The 15,293-nt window shown below is 56.6% G+C and overlaps 1 protein-coding gene across 3 annotated transcripts in view; it reads left to right on the top strand.

Moving 5' to 3' along the window:
• The first annotated feature begins 221 nt into the window (after positions 1–221).
• Positions 222–15,293, top strand: part of HHIPL1 (HHIP like 1) — a 29,718-nt gene continuing 14,646 nt past the window's right edge. For all 3 annotated transcript variants that reach the window (XR_009531691.1, XR_009531690.1, XM_060095657.1), the window contains exons 1-5: positions 222–503; positions 7,490–8,136; positions 10,988–11,131; positions 13,743–14,071; positions 14,376–14,502. Coding sequence is in view for 1 of the 3 variants with exons in the window: in XM_060095657.1 (XP_059951640.1) it covers positions 222–503; positions 7,490–8,136; positions 10,988–11,131; positions 13,743–14,071; positions 14,376–14,502 (1,529 nt within the window). In the remaining 2 variants the exon portion in view is untranslated. The remainder of the gene's footprint in view (positions 504–7,489; positions 8,137–10,987; positions 11,132–13,742; positions 14,072–14,375; positions 14,503–15,293) is intronic.

The raw sequence follows: 15,293 nt of genomic DNA, 5'->3' as shown, positions 1-15,293 counted from the left end.
CCCGCCGGGATGTCGCCGACCAGAGGCGACCTCCTAGCAGGGGAGGTCGCCAAACCCCAGGCCCTGCGGGGCGGGCGCCCCGGGAGGGTGCTGGCGGGGCGAGGGGCGGGCGCTCAGGGCGCGGCCGGCGGCTACTCGTGGGCCGCACTGGGCCGGGGGTGCCCTCCCTCCGCCTCTTCCTCCGCGGGCCGGGCCGGGCCGGGGCGGAGCGGGGCGGCGGCATGGCGGGCCGGCGGGCCGGGGCCGGGACCGGGGTCCGGACGCTGCTGGCGCTGCTGGCGCTGCGGGCGCTCGGCGCCGCGGCGCACCCACAGTGCCTGGACTTCAGGCCGCCCTTCCGGCCGCCGCAGCCGCTGCGCTTCTGCGCGCAGTACTCGGCCTTCGGCTGCTGCGCTCCCGAGCACGACGCGGCGCTGGCCCGGCGCTTCGGGGCCCTGGCGGCGCGCGTGGACGCCGCGATTTGGGCCGAGTGCGCCGGCTACGCGCTTGACCTGCTGTGCCAGGTGAGCGGGCGCGCCGGGACGCGCGCCAGGGGCCTAGTTCCCAGATGGGAGGTCGGCTCTGGCAACCCCACTGGGGGAAGATCAAGAGTAGGCGACGGGCTTTGTAACCCGAGCCCCCCACCCCCACCGCAGGAGTAATTGGGCACGGGGCAGGGATTCGGGCATCCTGGGATGGCTCTGGGCTTTGCCATCATTAGCTTTGTGACTTGGGCTTTCTCTGGGCCTCGGTTTCCCCTCCTGATGAGATCACCACTCCCTCAGAGTTTGGGGGCTCTTCTGCCCTGGCACCGCTTAAAGACCCCCAGTGCCGCGGCCCTGGAGAGCCCTGCCCTTGTCGGAGTACCAGGGTGGGAAGCCTTTGTCCCGCTCGGGACTCCCCTGCGCTGCCCCCCGGGGAGATGCGAGCCGCAGACCCCTGCAGAGGGCATGGTCAAAGCGCTGGGCTTGGGTTTGTCGAGGGGTTTGGGGGCACACTGCTCCCAGTGAGGGCCCTTCCCCCAACCTGAAGGAGCTGTCTGACAGCCCCTCAGTACTCCGGGATCCTGACGTGCACTGGTGCTCGATCCTGGGTGACCCCTGGTGCTGAGATGTCCCAGGTGATTCCAGACCATACCTTGGTTTGTGCTGTGCCCTTTCCCTGGGATGGCACTCCCACCCGGCGTAGGCATAGGCACTCTCATCCTCCAAGACCACCCCAGTGAGATCCCTTTGGTGAAACCCCTCTCCCCCTGTGGGGGCTGAGGCCCTGCTTCTGCTCACACCAGACTGTGCCTTAGCTGTTCGTTTTCCTGCTTCCGGAGTGCCTGAGCAGAAGCCCTGGCCGGCAATGGGTCAAGGCTGAGAAGTCCTAAGGCTGGCCCTGGCCCCGCACCTGGACAGTGAGAGGACCCGTGGGTGGAGGGGTCCTGCCCACACAGCACAGAGTCGTAGCCTTCAGCCGGCAGGGTCAGGCGCTGATGGGAGGAGCGAGAGGGCTGGCTTAGATTCAGACATACTAGGGTTCGATCCTGGCTCTGCCATTTCCTGGCTTTGCAGCCCTGGGCAGGTCATCGCGGCACTTCAGTTGCATCATGTTTACAACAGGGGCGATCCTAGCTTCCCCCCCAGGGTTGCCATGAAGACTAAATGACACATACTCAGGGCTCAGTGGACGATTCTGCCTGGGTTTCTCTCGGGCCTCCTTGGTCCCCACTGGCTGCCCAGCCCTGAGCAGGGACTGAGTGGGGCCTACAGGCTGATTCGGGGAACGCCCAGAGTGGCAGGGACTTGCTTGGTGGTCACACAACTCAGTGGTGGCCATGGTGGCACTTGGACCACAATCATTGCCATGTGAATGGGCCATCTGGGTAAGAAATAAGGGGGGGCTGGGGGCAGACAAGGAGACAGACCCTGGGGAGCTCCAGAATGCAAGGGGGTGGGCAGCTGTCTTTTGGTGGACTCTGCTGAGCACCCACACTGTGCGTCTCAGGGGAGCCAGAATGGTCTGGTCAAGTGTCCACCTAGCTCACCTGCCTGGGGACTCCTGGGGACCAGATCTTGTGGTCTTCTCACCCTGGTCACATAGCAGAGTACATGCATCCACTCCACTTCTTTTCATTGAGCATTTACTATGTGCCAGGCTCACCAGGGCCCAAAGGTGTGCAGGTCTGAGGAGGGAGAAGGGAAGGGTCAGGCCTGCTACCCCTCCCCTGGCAGGAGGCTCCCCTCTCTCCTTGGGAACCTTCCCAGTATGGCCTGGCCTTGAGCAAGCAGTGGTAGAATGGCCACTAGCATCTCACCGCAGGCATCTCTGGGAGTGACCTCATGTCTGGAGCAAGCTTGGAGAGTACACCCAAGGCTGGATCACAGTTTCCCTGGCAGGGCCTCGTGGGAGGGAGGGAAGGAGAATGCTAGATGGGGGGTGGTATTCTCTGCAAGCCAAGGCTGCGTCTGGATTCAGCACCTCCTGATTTCCACGAGGGGAGGTGGCCAAGGTAACGTATTTACAAGTTTCAGTCAATGACGGCATTCAGGGATCCACGTCTGCTTGGACTCCAGATGGGGAGAGAGACCATGAAACCATGCCTACGCCCAAAGTCCCCTCCGAACCTGCCCCTATCTGGCACCCACAACTCCTCTAGATGCCCAGGATGGCTCCTTAGCCAGAGGGCAGTAGTCCTTCCTGGCCCCTTCAGACCCTTTCCTGGGGCTTTGCCCTCGTCCATCTGATGCCTGTGTCATTGGGAGAAGAGACAACTTGTGACACATGGCAGCTCAGGTCCCAGGTTGATGGGAGCCAGTCCACATAACGAACTTCCCATGTAACTGGCCTCTTTAAGTACTAAAATCATCAAAGCATGGTTTCTGATAGAAGTCTGTGCAAAACATGCTCTGCAGGCTCAGGTACTGGGCAGACATTTCCTCGGAGCCTGTTAGGAGTTGGCCCTATGCTGGGTGCTGGGCCCAGAGGTAGTTGGCCAGTAGCAAGTTCAGTCTCAAAAGTCCCCTTGTTCAATTCAGGAGGCAGACACACAGACACTTACCAGAATGGCCAAAAGGCTTCCCAAGGGTGACTGTGGAGCCATAGTGAGAAAGGCCACACTTACCCTGAAAAAGTCAGGGAAGCCTTCTTGGAAGAGGGAACACTGAGTTGCCTTCTTGATAGTCCATATTGTCTGAGCATTATTTCAACAAACACATGCATCATTTCAGTTTATTCCTCCCAATAATTCTATGAGGTTGGAATTTTTTCCCCTTTTATAGGTAAAGACATAGGCACAGAGAGGTTAAGGAAATTGCCCAAGGTCACTCAGGGAATGGTAGACTCAGTCTCCAGTGTGCTCTGACTCCAAAACCCCTCTCTTAATCACTTTGCCTGCCTTCTTGAAGCCCCACCGTGTGCTGGGCCCTGGGGTCCCTGCCCTGGATGGTCTCACAGCCTATGGGGTGACACACAGAGATAATTAAGTCCTAGTCAAGCAGACCAGCTGAGCAGTGGGGAGGTGACAGCAGAAGTGGAGAGCTCACACTGCAAGCAAGCGACAGAATTACAGTTTGGTGAATGTTGTGTCTGAGATATGGACAGAGAGCTGTAGGAGCATCCACAAGGGCTGGGGGATCAGGGCCCTGAGAGAATAGAGGTGTAAGGGAAGACTGTTGAGTTGCTCTTTGAGTCATGAATAGGAGTTTGCCAGATGCAGAAGTGGGCGAGGAGGGAACGTCCTATAAGAGAATATTGTGTACAAAGACTCAGTCTTCCTGGGAAACTCCCTGGCGGTCCAGTGATAGGACTCAGCATTTTCACTGCTGAGGGCCCGGGTTCAATCCCTGGTCTGGGAACTCATATCCCACAAGCTGCATGGCGCAGCCAAAAAAAAAATAGACTTGGTCTTCCTAAAGAGTAGACGGTGGACGTAAGAAGCCTTCGGGGGCTTCCCTGGTGGCGCAGTGGTTGAGAGTCCGCCTGCCGATGCAGGGGACACGGGTTCGTGCCCCGGTCCGGGAAGATCCCACATGCCGCGGAGCGGCTGGGCCCGTGAGCCATGGCCGCTGAGCCTGTGCGTCCGGAGCCTGTGCTCCGCAACAGGAGAGGCCACAGCAGTGAGAGGCCCGCATACCGCAAAAAAAAAAAAGAAGCCTTCGGGACTCAGGACAATGGATCATGAGTGTCAGTGACGGCACATTGGCGACCTCGGGGCAGTAATCTGGGCAGGCTGTCTGCCCCTGTGCTGAAAGGCCCAGACAGCTGAGCAATGTGATACTGGGTTGCTTTTCCGTGGGTTTTCTGCTGCCTTGCCCTCACTGACCACCGTGAGGCTGGTTGCCGATTGAACTCCTTGCAGCAGCGACCGCTGCACCCTCTTGTCATTTCCTGGTCTGGACTACTCAGGCCTGGGCACCAGGCTTGTCTTGTGTGTAAGTAAGAGTGTATGGGTCATGAGTAAGGGTTGGCCGGACCCTGTGCTTTGACGCATGGATGCTGAAATTCCAGCCTGGCTCCCTGGAGGCCCTCCCTGCTCCATCTCTAGTTCTGGGTGGGGTTTTGATGAGTGGAGGGCACTCAGATTGGCTTCCAGAAGTCTGTTTTGCTCCCCACTGTGTCTCTGGAGCCGAGGACAGTGCCTGGCACAGAGTCGGTACCCAGTAAACACTTGTTGAATGAAACTCTGCTGAGTAATCTGAGAAAAGTCCTGGTCTGGGCATCGTGAGGCCTGGGTCTGAGCCTTGGCTTGGCCACTTTTTGGCACCTGGCCTTCTTTAAGCCTCAGATTCTCATCTATACAGTAGAAATCACAATGACCCTACCTCACAATGACTAAATGAGGCGTGTGCGCACACAGACCCTCCCTGGTCCACCCACGGCTGCTGGCTGGACTCACAGGGGGCTCCAGGGGAACCGTGGGAGAGGTGGCACTGCACAGAGGCCAGGACCTGGCCGTCTGGAACATGTGGAAACGCTCTCCCTGTCTGGGCCTGGGCAGTACTGACCAGACCCACAAGCACGTCACCAAGTGGCCCTCGGCCCCACAGTAGCAGTAGTTGGGCCAGGAGGACAGGCCGTGGTGTGACCAAAAGCCACAATCATGTAAAGGGAGGGTACGGCCCCTGGCCAGGAGCCTGAGAACACAGTCAGGAGGGCAGCCTGCCACCCTCTGCCCCTGAGGGCCTCCTGTTGGAACCCAGCCTGGCCCTGCCTGTGAGGGGGGAGCGTGTGCCTGTCTGCGCCTCCCCTGCTGTGGGAAGAGCATCCCCTGATGCCTCGGGGACCCAGGGTTGAGTCAGACCAGGCCTTGGCCTGGTGAGCTCACGCAGGGGGTGGGCGGGGGGGTATCAGACACATAAACAGTTACATATGCTCAGGTCAGAGGCTCGTGCCGAGGGAGTCCCTTAGAGAGCCTGGGGTGCTGAGGCCTCTGCTCTGGGGGGCTCTCAGCTCTCAGCTCTCAGGTGGGGGCACTGGAGCCTGAAGCTCGGAGAGGCCTGGTCACATTTGTTGCCACTGCCTGGGTTCCCAGAAAGCAGAACCTGGGGCAAAGCTCATGGCTCTTTCCCTTATTAGGGTGAGAGGACGCTGTAAGCAGAAGTGGCACAGGGCAGAGGGAGAGCCCAGTCAAGGATGCAGTTGCGAGTCGGCTGCTGCCCAACGTGACTGATGCTTGAATTGGCAAGACTATGGTTCCAAGAAACCACACAAACTGTGAATCAGGACTGTCCTGGGGCGAGGGGGAGGAGGAAGGCAGAGCAAGTCATCGGTCAGCTCCCTTCTCCCAGGGGTCAAAGGTCTGTCACACCAGGCATTAACTCCCCCACATTCCGGATGGGGCCCGTGTGGGAGATGAGTGGGGTCCCAAGCGTCTCATCAATGGGGATGCCCTCGGTGGGAGGTGAGGGGTGAGCTACGGCTGTTGGGTTTTGCCCTGTGACGTTAGATCCCAGGACCAGTGAGGTCAAGCAGGTCTGAAGAGGTGCCCGGGGGTGGGGGGGTTCCTGATTCATTTATCTCACAGGACAACAGCTCTGGCAGCAGAGGACAGCCCCAGGGCCCTGCCTGGGAGGGGCTGAGCCCAAGGTGACTAAGAGATGGAGGAAGGTGTCCCGGCGGTCAGGGGGACATGTGGGCATGAGCGTAATCAACGCACTCACACGTGTACATGCACCAGCCTCCCCGGTGCTGGGAGGGTGCGGTCGACCTGAGACCAAACCCAGATCCTCCATGCTGACCGATGGCTCTGGGTGACACTGGGGGGGCCCGCACCTGGGTCTCCCCATCTGTAGCACTCTCACCCTCATGGGCTCTTTTTTTTTTTTTTTTTTGGCTGCATTGGGTCTTTGTTGCTGTGCGTGGCTTTCTCTAGTTGGGCCGAGCGGGGGCTACTCTTCGTTGCGGTGCGCGGGCTTCTCATTGCGGTGGCTTCTCTTGTTGCGGAGCACGGGCTCTAGGCACGTGGGCCTCAGTAGCTGTGGCTCACGGGCTCTAGAGCGCAGGCTCAGTAGTTGTGGCTCACGGGCTTAGTTGCTCCGCGGCATGTGGGATCTTCCCGGACCAGGGCTCGAACCCATGTCTCCTGCATTGGCAGGGGGATTCTTAACCACTGCGCCACCAGGGAAGTCCCCCTTCATGGGCCCTTGTGATGATTAAATGAATAATGAGGGAGGAGACCTTATTCCCTGTTAAGGGCTGGTCTGGGCGGGTCAGTGCTCAGCACAGTCCCTAGGTATTCACTGTGGGCCTCCTATGTGCTAGACATGGTCTCAGGCTCTGGGATACGGCAGTGCCCAAGACAGGCAAAATTCCTGCCCTCATGGAATTTCGGTTCTGAGGAAGACAGACAATAAACATGTAAACACACTGATTTTATAATAATATCAGGGAATGTTAAGATTTTGTTTTTTAAGCCGAGTCAGAGGCCAGGAGGGAATGGGGGTGATGGCTGGGTGGTCAGGGAAGACTTCCTGGAGGTGCCCCTTGAGTAGAGATCTAAAAGAAGTGGAGTGAGGGAATTCCCTGGTGGTCCAGTGGTTAAGACTCCGTGCTTCCAATGCAAGAGATGCAGGTTCGATCCCTGGTCAGGGAACTAACATCCTGCGTGCCATATGGTGTGGCCAAAAAAGTTAATTAATTTAAAAAATTTAAAAAGTGGAGTGAATCATGGAGGTATAGGGCAGAGGCAGCATATTAAAAGAGAAAGTGTATAAAAATGCCTCAGATCCTTTCTGGCACACAGTAGGTGCTTAAGATTAGCTCCTGAAGCTGATGTTAGTAGAGTAGTAATAGTGTGGCTATTCTAAGAGAAGCATCAAGGCGAGAGAGAAGGCATGAAGGCGAGGAGATACAGGTCCTGTGTAGCTGCTGCTGTAGTTGAGACAGTTGGTGGTAATGGACAGATGGCATCCTCCCATTTTACAGATCAGCAGACTGAGGTTCTAGGAGATGGGATGACCTGCCCGAGGTCACCCAGCCGGTAAGACCACCCCAGAGCATCCCTGAGCCATCCCTGTCTGTGCAGGAATGCTCGCCATATGCGGCCCACCTCTACGACGCGGAGGATCCATCCACACCCCTGAGGACCGTGCCCGGGCTCTGCGAGGACTACTGCCTGGACCTGTGGCAGTCGTGCCGGGTCCTCTTCCGCCACCTGTCGCCCGACCGCGAGCTCTGGACGCTGGAGGGCAACCGCGCCAAGTTCTGCCGCTACCTGTCCCTGGACGACACGGACTACTGCTTCCCGCGCCTGCTGGTCAACGAGAACCTCAACTCCAACCTGGGCCGTGTGGTGGCCGACGCCATGGGCTGCCTGCAGCTGTGCCTGGAGGAGGTGGCCAATGGGCTGCGCAACCCCGTGGCCATGGTCCACGCCCGGGATGGCTCCCACCGCTTCTTCGTGGCCGAGCAGCTGGGGCTGGTGTGGGTCTACCTGCCCGACCGCTCGCGGCTGGAGAAGCCCTTCCTGAACATCAGCCGGGCCGTGCTCACCTCGCCCTGGGAGGGTGATGAGCGGGGCTTCCTGGGCCTCGCCTTCCACCCTGGCTTCCGGCACAATGGCAAGCTCTACGTCTACTACTCAGTGGGTGTGGGCTTCCACGAGTGGATACGCATCAGCGAGTTCAGGGTCTCAGCGGAGGATGTGAACGCTGTGGACCACGACTCGGAGAGGTGGTTCCCCGGGAGCCCAGGCGGGAGGGCCGGGGCCGCGAGCATGGATGAGCACTGGCGTGACCACATATGGCCAATTGGAGTTGTGCCCCCCCAAGAGTTGTGAAATATTTTGAATGTCACGCTTGGTGAGGGGGCCGAACCCCCTGTTCTGGGGTCGGGGGGTGGGTAGTTGCCAAACAGACATCACCGGGTCATGTCCAACTCCTGGATCAGGTACTTTAGATGGTGCATTTCATTTGGTTCTCATACAGCCCCATTTTACAGATGAGGAAGTGGAGGCTCAGAGAGGTGACGGGACTGTTAGGTCACACAGCTAGGAAGTGTCAGAGCTGGAACTCTGGTCTGTCTGCCTCCCTCCCTCCCAGGCCCAACCCACTGCTCGTACCAGGGCACTATGGCCCCAAGGCCCCAGTCTCACCTGGCCCCCCCTCCTATTTCTCACCTGGACCCTCTGCCCCCAGGGCAGATTGCTCTCCTCCCCACCCTCCCCCAACGGGTTTTTCCCCTCCTCCCCACCCTCCCCCAATAGGTTTTTCCGTTCCTTGCCTCCAGGCCTCTGCTACTCTCAACACCCAGCCTGCCCTCTGGGTATTAGTTATGCCCCAGCTGTTTTCAAAACAGGTTTGACCTAGCCTGGCAAGGAGGGTATGCCATAATCTGTCTCCAATGGGAAAATAAATCCTGTACCAGGTAACTCAAATAGGCAGAATTTGATACTGGGAATTAGTGCCTCGGGTGTTGGAAATGACGGAAGAGCAACCTGGGGAAGAAGGGAGGCAACTCTGAGTTTAACAACCGGAGAGAGCTGCCTCCGTCTCTTGGGCTGTGAGAAGTGGGGTTACTGGAGCCGCTGAGCTGGGGCCACTTGGTGGAAGCTAGAGCCATGGTGGACCTGGGTGGGGGGAGCTGGAGCCAGGTAGGAGGTGCAGGGACTGCCAAGACACTGCCTGAAACAGACAGAGAGAGAGAGAGGGAGAAATACCGCTGCCTCTCCACCCGCTACTCCCCACTCCCCGCCCTCCAGTCTCTGGCCAGTGCCTTCCACTGGCTGAACCTAGCTGGAGGCCACGTAGCAGAGGAGCATGGGAAATGTAGTTTTCAGGAGCTGGCCCCCTGTAATAGAGGAGCATGTAAGGGGAGGACCAGGACGGATCTGAGGGCAAATAGACAAATAATAGCGCATCATGCATTCAATAAAACTGTAAACTCTTGACATTGAACTTATAAAAAGATGGAGTTAAATATGCCGGCTAATGTGAGGTCTAAGGTAGATTTTGCCCGTGAGCTTCCTGGCAGCCTGGGCAAAAGGAGAAAACATAATTCTCATGACCTCGTATGAGGGTGCACAGTCAGTTCTCCAAGAGAGGCCAAGTTTATCACATGGATCTCACAGAGGGGAGAGAGAGGGACAGAGTGGATGTGTCTTCAATGGTGACTTTTAAAAATTGATTCCTGATGAAGACTGAAGGCGGAACACAAAATGCACAGGTGAATATATTGCAGAGTTAGGGTTTAGCAAAGGCTCTATGGGGACCTCACAAGTAGTACGAGCCTAGAAATGGACGCTTGCAGGGGCCGAAGTAGTCTCAGCTGGCTCAGGGCAGAGCCACAGGAGTGCGTGACCATCCTTGCCTGAGTCAGCTGTCAGTCTCCGTTCTCAGGGCTGAGACCCCGATGGGAGATGGATGACCGACAGCCTGAGCTGTCCTCTCCGTGGAGGACCTGGAGTTTGGGGTTGTGTATGACTTGCCAAGGCGTGTGTGTTGGCCTCACAATAGAAAGGCTTCTGGTCTTGGCTCGGAAGGTCCAAAGTCCTGGGTTCAGGTTGCTTGACATTTCTGTATCTCGGGTTTCTTATCTGTATTAATAAGGGCTTGGCAAGTCAGTCACCAATCCTGGAAAACCTAAACCAGCCTAAGCATTTCGATCAGAGGGAATTTAGTACAAGGAGTTGGCTAGAAAGGGATTGGGAGGGATGGAGGGGACCTCATAATTAATATAAAAAATAATTTAAAAAGGGGACGGTCGGGTTACCTAAAGATGAGTGCCTGTGAGAAGCTAGAGGAACAAAAGGCAAAAGGGTCTTTGTGCTGCTGAGTTTTGCCCCTCCTGGTACCCAGAGGTCTGGCTGGAAACCCAGGAGTCCATCTTTGCCAGCCAGTGTTGCCCGTCCTGCCACCACTGCTTCTGGAGGCAGCGCCAGAAGCCAGGGACGTGTGGCCCCTCCCTTCTCCTTGCCTTCCATCCTCCGCTGGCAAGCCCCTAACCAGAAGCCAGCTGGCTGGCAGTATGATGGGAGGTTCCCGCCCTGGCAGGAAAGGAGGTTGCTGAGGAGTGAGTGTGACTGAGCACAACCCACACCATGCAGCCCAGCTCCTTAGAAGCTACAGCACATAATCAATGAGAGAGTGTGTCAGAGGTGCTCGGCTTAAGTGGCTGGCGTGTGGGTAGCTATGATGATGAAGAAACCAGTTGTGCCAGTGATTGGGTCAACAGTTTCGCTTGATCCTGACAGGGCAGGTGCTAGCTGTGGGGAGAGTGAAAAAGCGCTAGACCAGAACTAGAAGTCCTGAGTTCTAGTCCCAGCTCTGCTATCTATGGGCTGTGTGACCTTGGGCAAGTTGCTCAACCTCTCTGAGCCTCTCGGTTCTCATTGGCACAATGGCGTGAATTATTCCTCCTGCCCAGCCTGTCAGGTCCTTATAGAAATCACCTGCTCTAAAGGATATGAAAAGTCTTTCCAACTATGAAATGGCATCCAGGGGACAGGAGGTTTTATTGCTGTGCTCTTGTTTTGTGTTTTGGCTGAGGTTTTTTTTGGGGGGGCGGGGTGCTTATCTTCTTTTAGGATCATCCTGGAGATCGAAGAACCAGCCTCGAACCATAATGGGGGCCAGCTGCTCTTTGGGGATGATGGGTACCTCTACATCTTTACTGGAGATGGCGGGATGGCTGGAGACCCCTTTGGAAAGTTTGGAAATGCTCAAAACAAGTATGTTCTGATGTGGTTGGCTGGTGGGTTGTTTTACATACTCCTAGTTTACATACTATCCTGGAGGGGGGGTTACTTCCTCAGCCACAAAGTGTAGGGTAGTAGAAAGGGCTTTGGACCCCAGCTCAGTCTGCAGCTAGATAGCTGGGGAACCCAGTCACTTCCTCTCATCAGTTAGAGAAGAAGAAGAAGAATCCCCATGGGGGGAGTAATAATAGTCATCATCATCATCTAGTCAAGAAGAATAAAGGTGATCTCGTTGTCATGGGTACCTGAGAGGTGACATCACAGAGCCTCTGGGAAGATCAGATTTTCTCTGAAGTCTTCCCAGCCCTGCTGGAGCCAGAGGAAGGAAAAGGGTGTTTTCCAGACCTAATGGGGAGTGTGGGCTGGTTGGAGCAGCGCTGTATGGATGGGCATGTGGGTTTTCTGCCCCAAGGGTCACCCAAGATGGCCCAGAAATTGAAGCATTGCCTTTCTCTCAGTTCCTCACTTCTGGACTTGAGTAGATGGCCTGCCACCATTCCCCTCCTCACACACACACACACACACACACACACACACACACACACACACAGGAGTCTCGTGCACATAGATGAGGATAACCAGGACTCTCAGGGCAGCCTCCTCCATTCTCTTAGTCAAAAATCACAAAACCTTCCTCAGCCCAGAAAGTAAAAATAGCGAGTATGAAGTTGATTACAGTAATTAAAGTGCTCCCAATTTGTGACTTGTGCTTTCATATGTGACAGTGTAAGAATCATTGCAGCTTTCTCATGTTTGGGATGTATTTAGACATGCAGTTGAGAAAATAGAAATTAAGGATTTGTGGATAATTGGACAGGACTTAAAATATTACTTTGCTGTTATGAGTTTTACCCACTTATATATCAAAGCTTGGTGCGTGGTGTATGGGCTCCAGGGAGTAATCTGTAGCTTGGTGCTGAGCAGACGGGAGTGTATGAGAGAAACTCACTGGGGCAAAACCTAGAAGTCCACAACAGGGGATTAACTGTGGGGCATCTACTGGGGGAGAGCGTTTTATCATCATGAAAGAGAATACTTGTGAGGAGTCTTTAATGATGAGGGAAAAGCTTGGGTGCTGATGCTATGTGAGAATGATGGGGTACACAGTTGCATCACAAGGGCGGACCAACCAGTCCTGCCTTGAAAAGCAAGCCAAAGGGAGTGCACCAAAATGCTAACAGCTAGGGGAAAACCACGCAGTAAGTAAGTGCATCAAAAAATCACAGATGAAGAGGGCGTACATCTTTAAGCATGCTGTAGGTTCCATCATGTGTCACTTTTGTTATGCAATGAATGAGACCCAAAAGCTGCTCACCCCCAGTGGCTGCATGGAGGTTAGGGCTGCACCCTGCTCTGCGCGGCTCTGGAGGGCACATCCTGAGGTCTCCTCGCTCCAAGGGCTCCAGAAGCTGATGTTGCATGGTGCCGAGGAGTGGCCTCGCTTCCAGTCCAGAGCTGCCTGAGGGATCTGGCAAGTTGACCCCTCTCAGAACGTGGGTTGCCTCATCTTTGAGATCAGGGTGGTGTGTGTGGAGTGTGGGGTGAATTAAACTGCTTCTGAGGCCTGTTTGGCTCTCTGACATGCTGCGATGGCACTGGGGGTGTATGAGAGAGATGACAAGTACCCCAGCCTCCCGTTTCCTGCTAAGATCCGAGGTGCTCTCTCTCCCCTCTCCCTGCCCTGCCCTGTACTCTTGTATGGGGCACTTGACTTTGATTGCAGGTATTCATTCATTCACTCAGCAAACACTTCATGAGCACCTGTTACACGCCAGTTACTGTGCTAGATGCTGGAAGAACGCTGTAAATAGGAGTACTTTTTCTGGTATGATTTTCACCCTGTAGCACAGCCCTGTGAGTAGGCAGGGAAGAGAGGGAACAGGAGGACACCAAGGTCTGGGGAGATTAGAAAGTGTGGTAAAGAGCTTGGACTTCTGCAGCCAGGCTGCCGAGGCTGGATCCCAGTCCTATCATTCCCTGGGGGTGTGGCAACTGGGAATGTTTTATGACCTTTCTGAGCTCAGCTGCCCCATCTGTAAAAAGGGGATCACAGGGCTTCCCTGGTGGCGCAGTGGTTGAGAGTCTGCCTGCCGATGCAGGGGACACGGGTTCGTGCCCCAGTCTGGGAGGATCCCACATGCCGCGGAGCGGCTGGGCCCGTGAGCCATGGCCGCTGAGCCTGCGCGTCCGGAGCCTGTGCTCCGCAACGGGAGAGGCCACAGCAGTGAGAGGCCCGTGTACCGCCAAAAAAAAAAAAAAAACACAGAAAAAACAAACAAACAAAAAAAGGGAATCACAATAGCACCCACCTACCTAAAAGATTCGTTGTGAGGATGAAACAAAGCAATAGACGGTATGTATGCCCAATACTTAGGACAGGGCCTGGCACTTGGTAAGCTGCCCGATAAATGTCGACTGAATGAATGAGGTTACCCAGCTGGTAAGCGGCCACACAGACGAGGCTCTCCTTGCCCCTGGCTTGGCCGTGGGCCCCGGCACCCCCCGTCCCCGCACCTGCCCCGCGGTGCCCGAGCCCCTGGCGCGGGGAGACCCCGAGCCGGCTCCTTCTCTCTCCCGCCCGCAGGTCGGCGCTGCTGGGCAAGGTGCTGCGCATCGACGTGAACCGCAACGAGCGCGGCCCCCTCTACCGCATCCCGTCCGACAACCCGTTCGTGGGCGACCCCGCCGCGCGGCCAGAGGTCTACGCCCTCGGGGTGCGCAACATGTGGCGCTGCTCCTTCGACCGCGGCGACCCGGCGTCGGGCGCGGGCCGCGGGCGCCTCTTCTGTGGCGACGTGGGCCAGAACAAGTTCGAGGAGGTGGACCTGGTGGAGCGCGGCCGCAACTACGGCTGGCGCGCCCGCGAGGGCTTCGAGTGCTACGACCGCAAGCTGTGCGCCAACACCTCCCTCGGTGACCGCCCCCCGCGCCCTCGAGGACCTGTCTCCCCGGATCTGTCCCCCACTCCACGGCTGTGCGCCCGCGCCTCCCTCCGTGGCCAACCGCGCCCCCGACCGGGACTCCCTTGCCCGCGCAAACCCATGCCCTCCCCGCGCTTTACAAACTTGAAACACCACCCTTTCTGGTTGACAGTCTGGGGCCCCATCTCGGGCCCTCTCGGGAACCTCCCCCCACCCCCCCCGCAAGACTCAGGACCACCCAAGAAGCCTTGTTGGGAACCGGCTGAAGACTCACCCAGCTTCTCCCGCCTCTGCAGATGATGTGCTGCCGATTTTCGCCTACCCGCACAAACTGGGCAAGTCGGTCACTGGGGGCTACGTGTACCGGGGCTGCGAGTACCCGAACCTGAACGGCCTCTACATTTTCGGAGACTTCATGAGCGGGTAAGTGGCCTGACAACAGTTCTGAGGGGGCAGGGACTGCAGAGGTGAAAGGTGGGGGAATGTACAACACCCTTGACAGACCCGGGGCCATCTGGCTCCTGGGAGCCAGGACCTGCCGTCGCGCCAACAGGCCAGAGAGGTCACCCTGCTGGAGACAGGGGAGCTGGGGCTCCCGCTGGGGTCTGCCCGATTCCCATGTTTTATGGCAGTGTTGCCTCCACCCACTGAGCCCCTAGAGGGTGTGTGTGTGTGTCTGGGAGAGGGGTTGGGATGAGTCACACCCCAAACAGGTTTCAGAGGGGTTAGAACATACCTCCCAAGCCTGCTGTGGGTCAAACTCCCTCCCCAGGGGAGCTTATGGAGACTCATGACCATCTCCTCCTGTTGTATAGAGGGGAAAACTGAGGACCAGAGAGGCCCAGGGAAGCTATACACCTGGCGTGATGTTTAAAAGTACAGCTGAGATGGCCTGTGTTCAAAGCCTGGCACGCTTATTAGCCATGTGACCTTGAGCCGGTTACTTCACCACTCTGTGCTTTAGTTTCCGCATCTGCAAAATGATAATAGTACCTGCTTACTAGGGTTGTTTGAGACCTGTTCATACATATACAGCACTTGGAATCTAGAACGTGCTCAATTTCTGTGTTTTGTTTGTTTGTTTGTTTGCTTGTTTAATAAGGTGGAAGGATCTGTTGGTTACCTAAGGACCCTTCCAGCCTCATGTGAAATGAATTTTTTGTTTGTTTGTTTGTTTGTTTGCCACACCGTGCAGCTTGTAGGATCTTAGTTCC

The sequence above is a fragment of the Mesoplodon densirostris genome, chromosome 4 (assembly GCF_025265405.1).
Source record: "Mesoplodon densirostris isolate mMesDen1 chromosome 4, mMesDen1 primary haplotype, whole genome shotgun sequence".
Taxonomy (NCBI): domain Eukaryota; kingdom Metazoa; phylum Chordata; class Mammalia; order Artiodactyla; family Ziphiidae; genus Mesoplodon; species Mesoplodon densirostris.
Note: the sequence above shows the minus strand (reverse complement) of the source record. Positions and strands in the feature narration are given on the sequence as shown.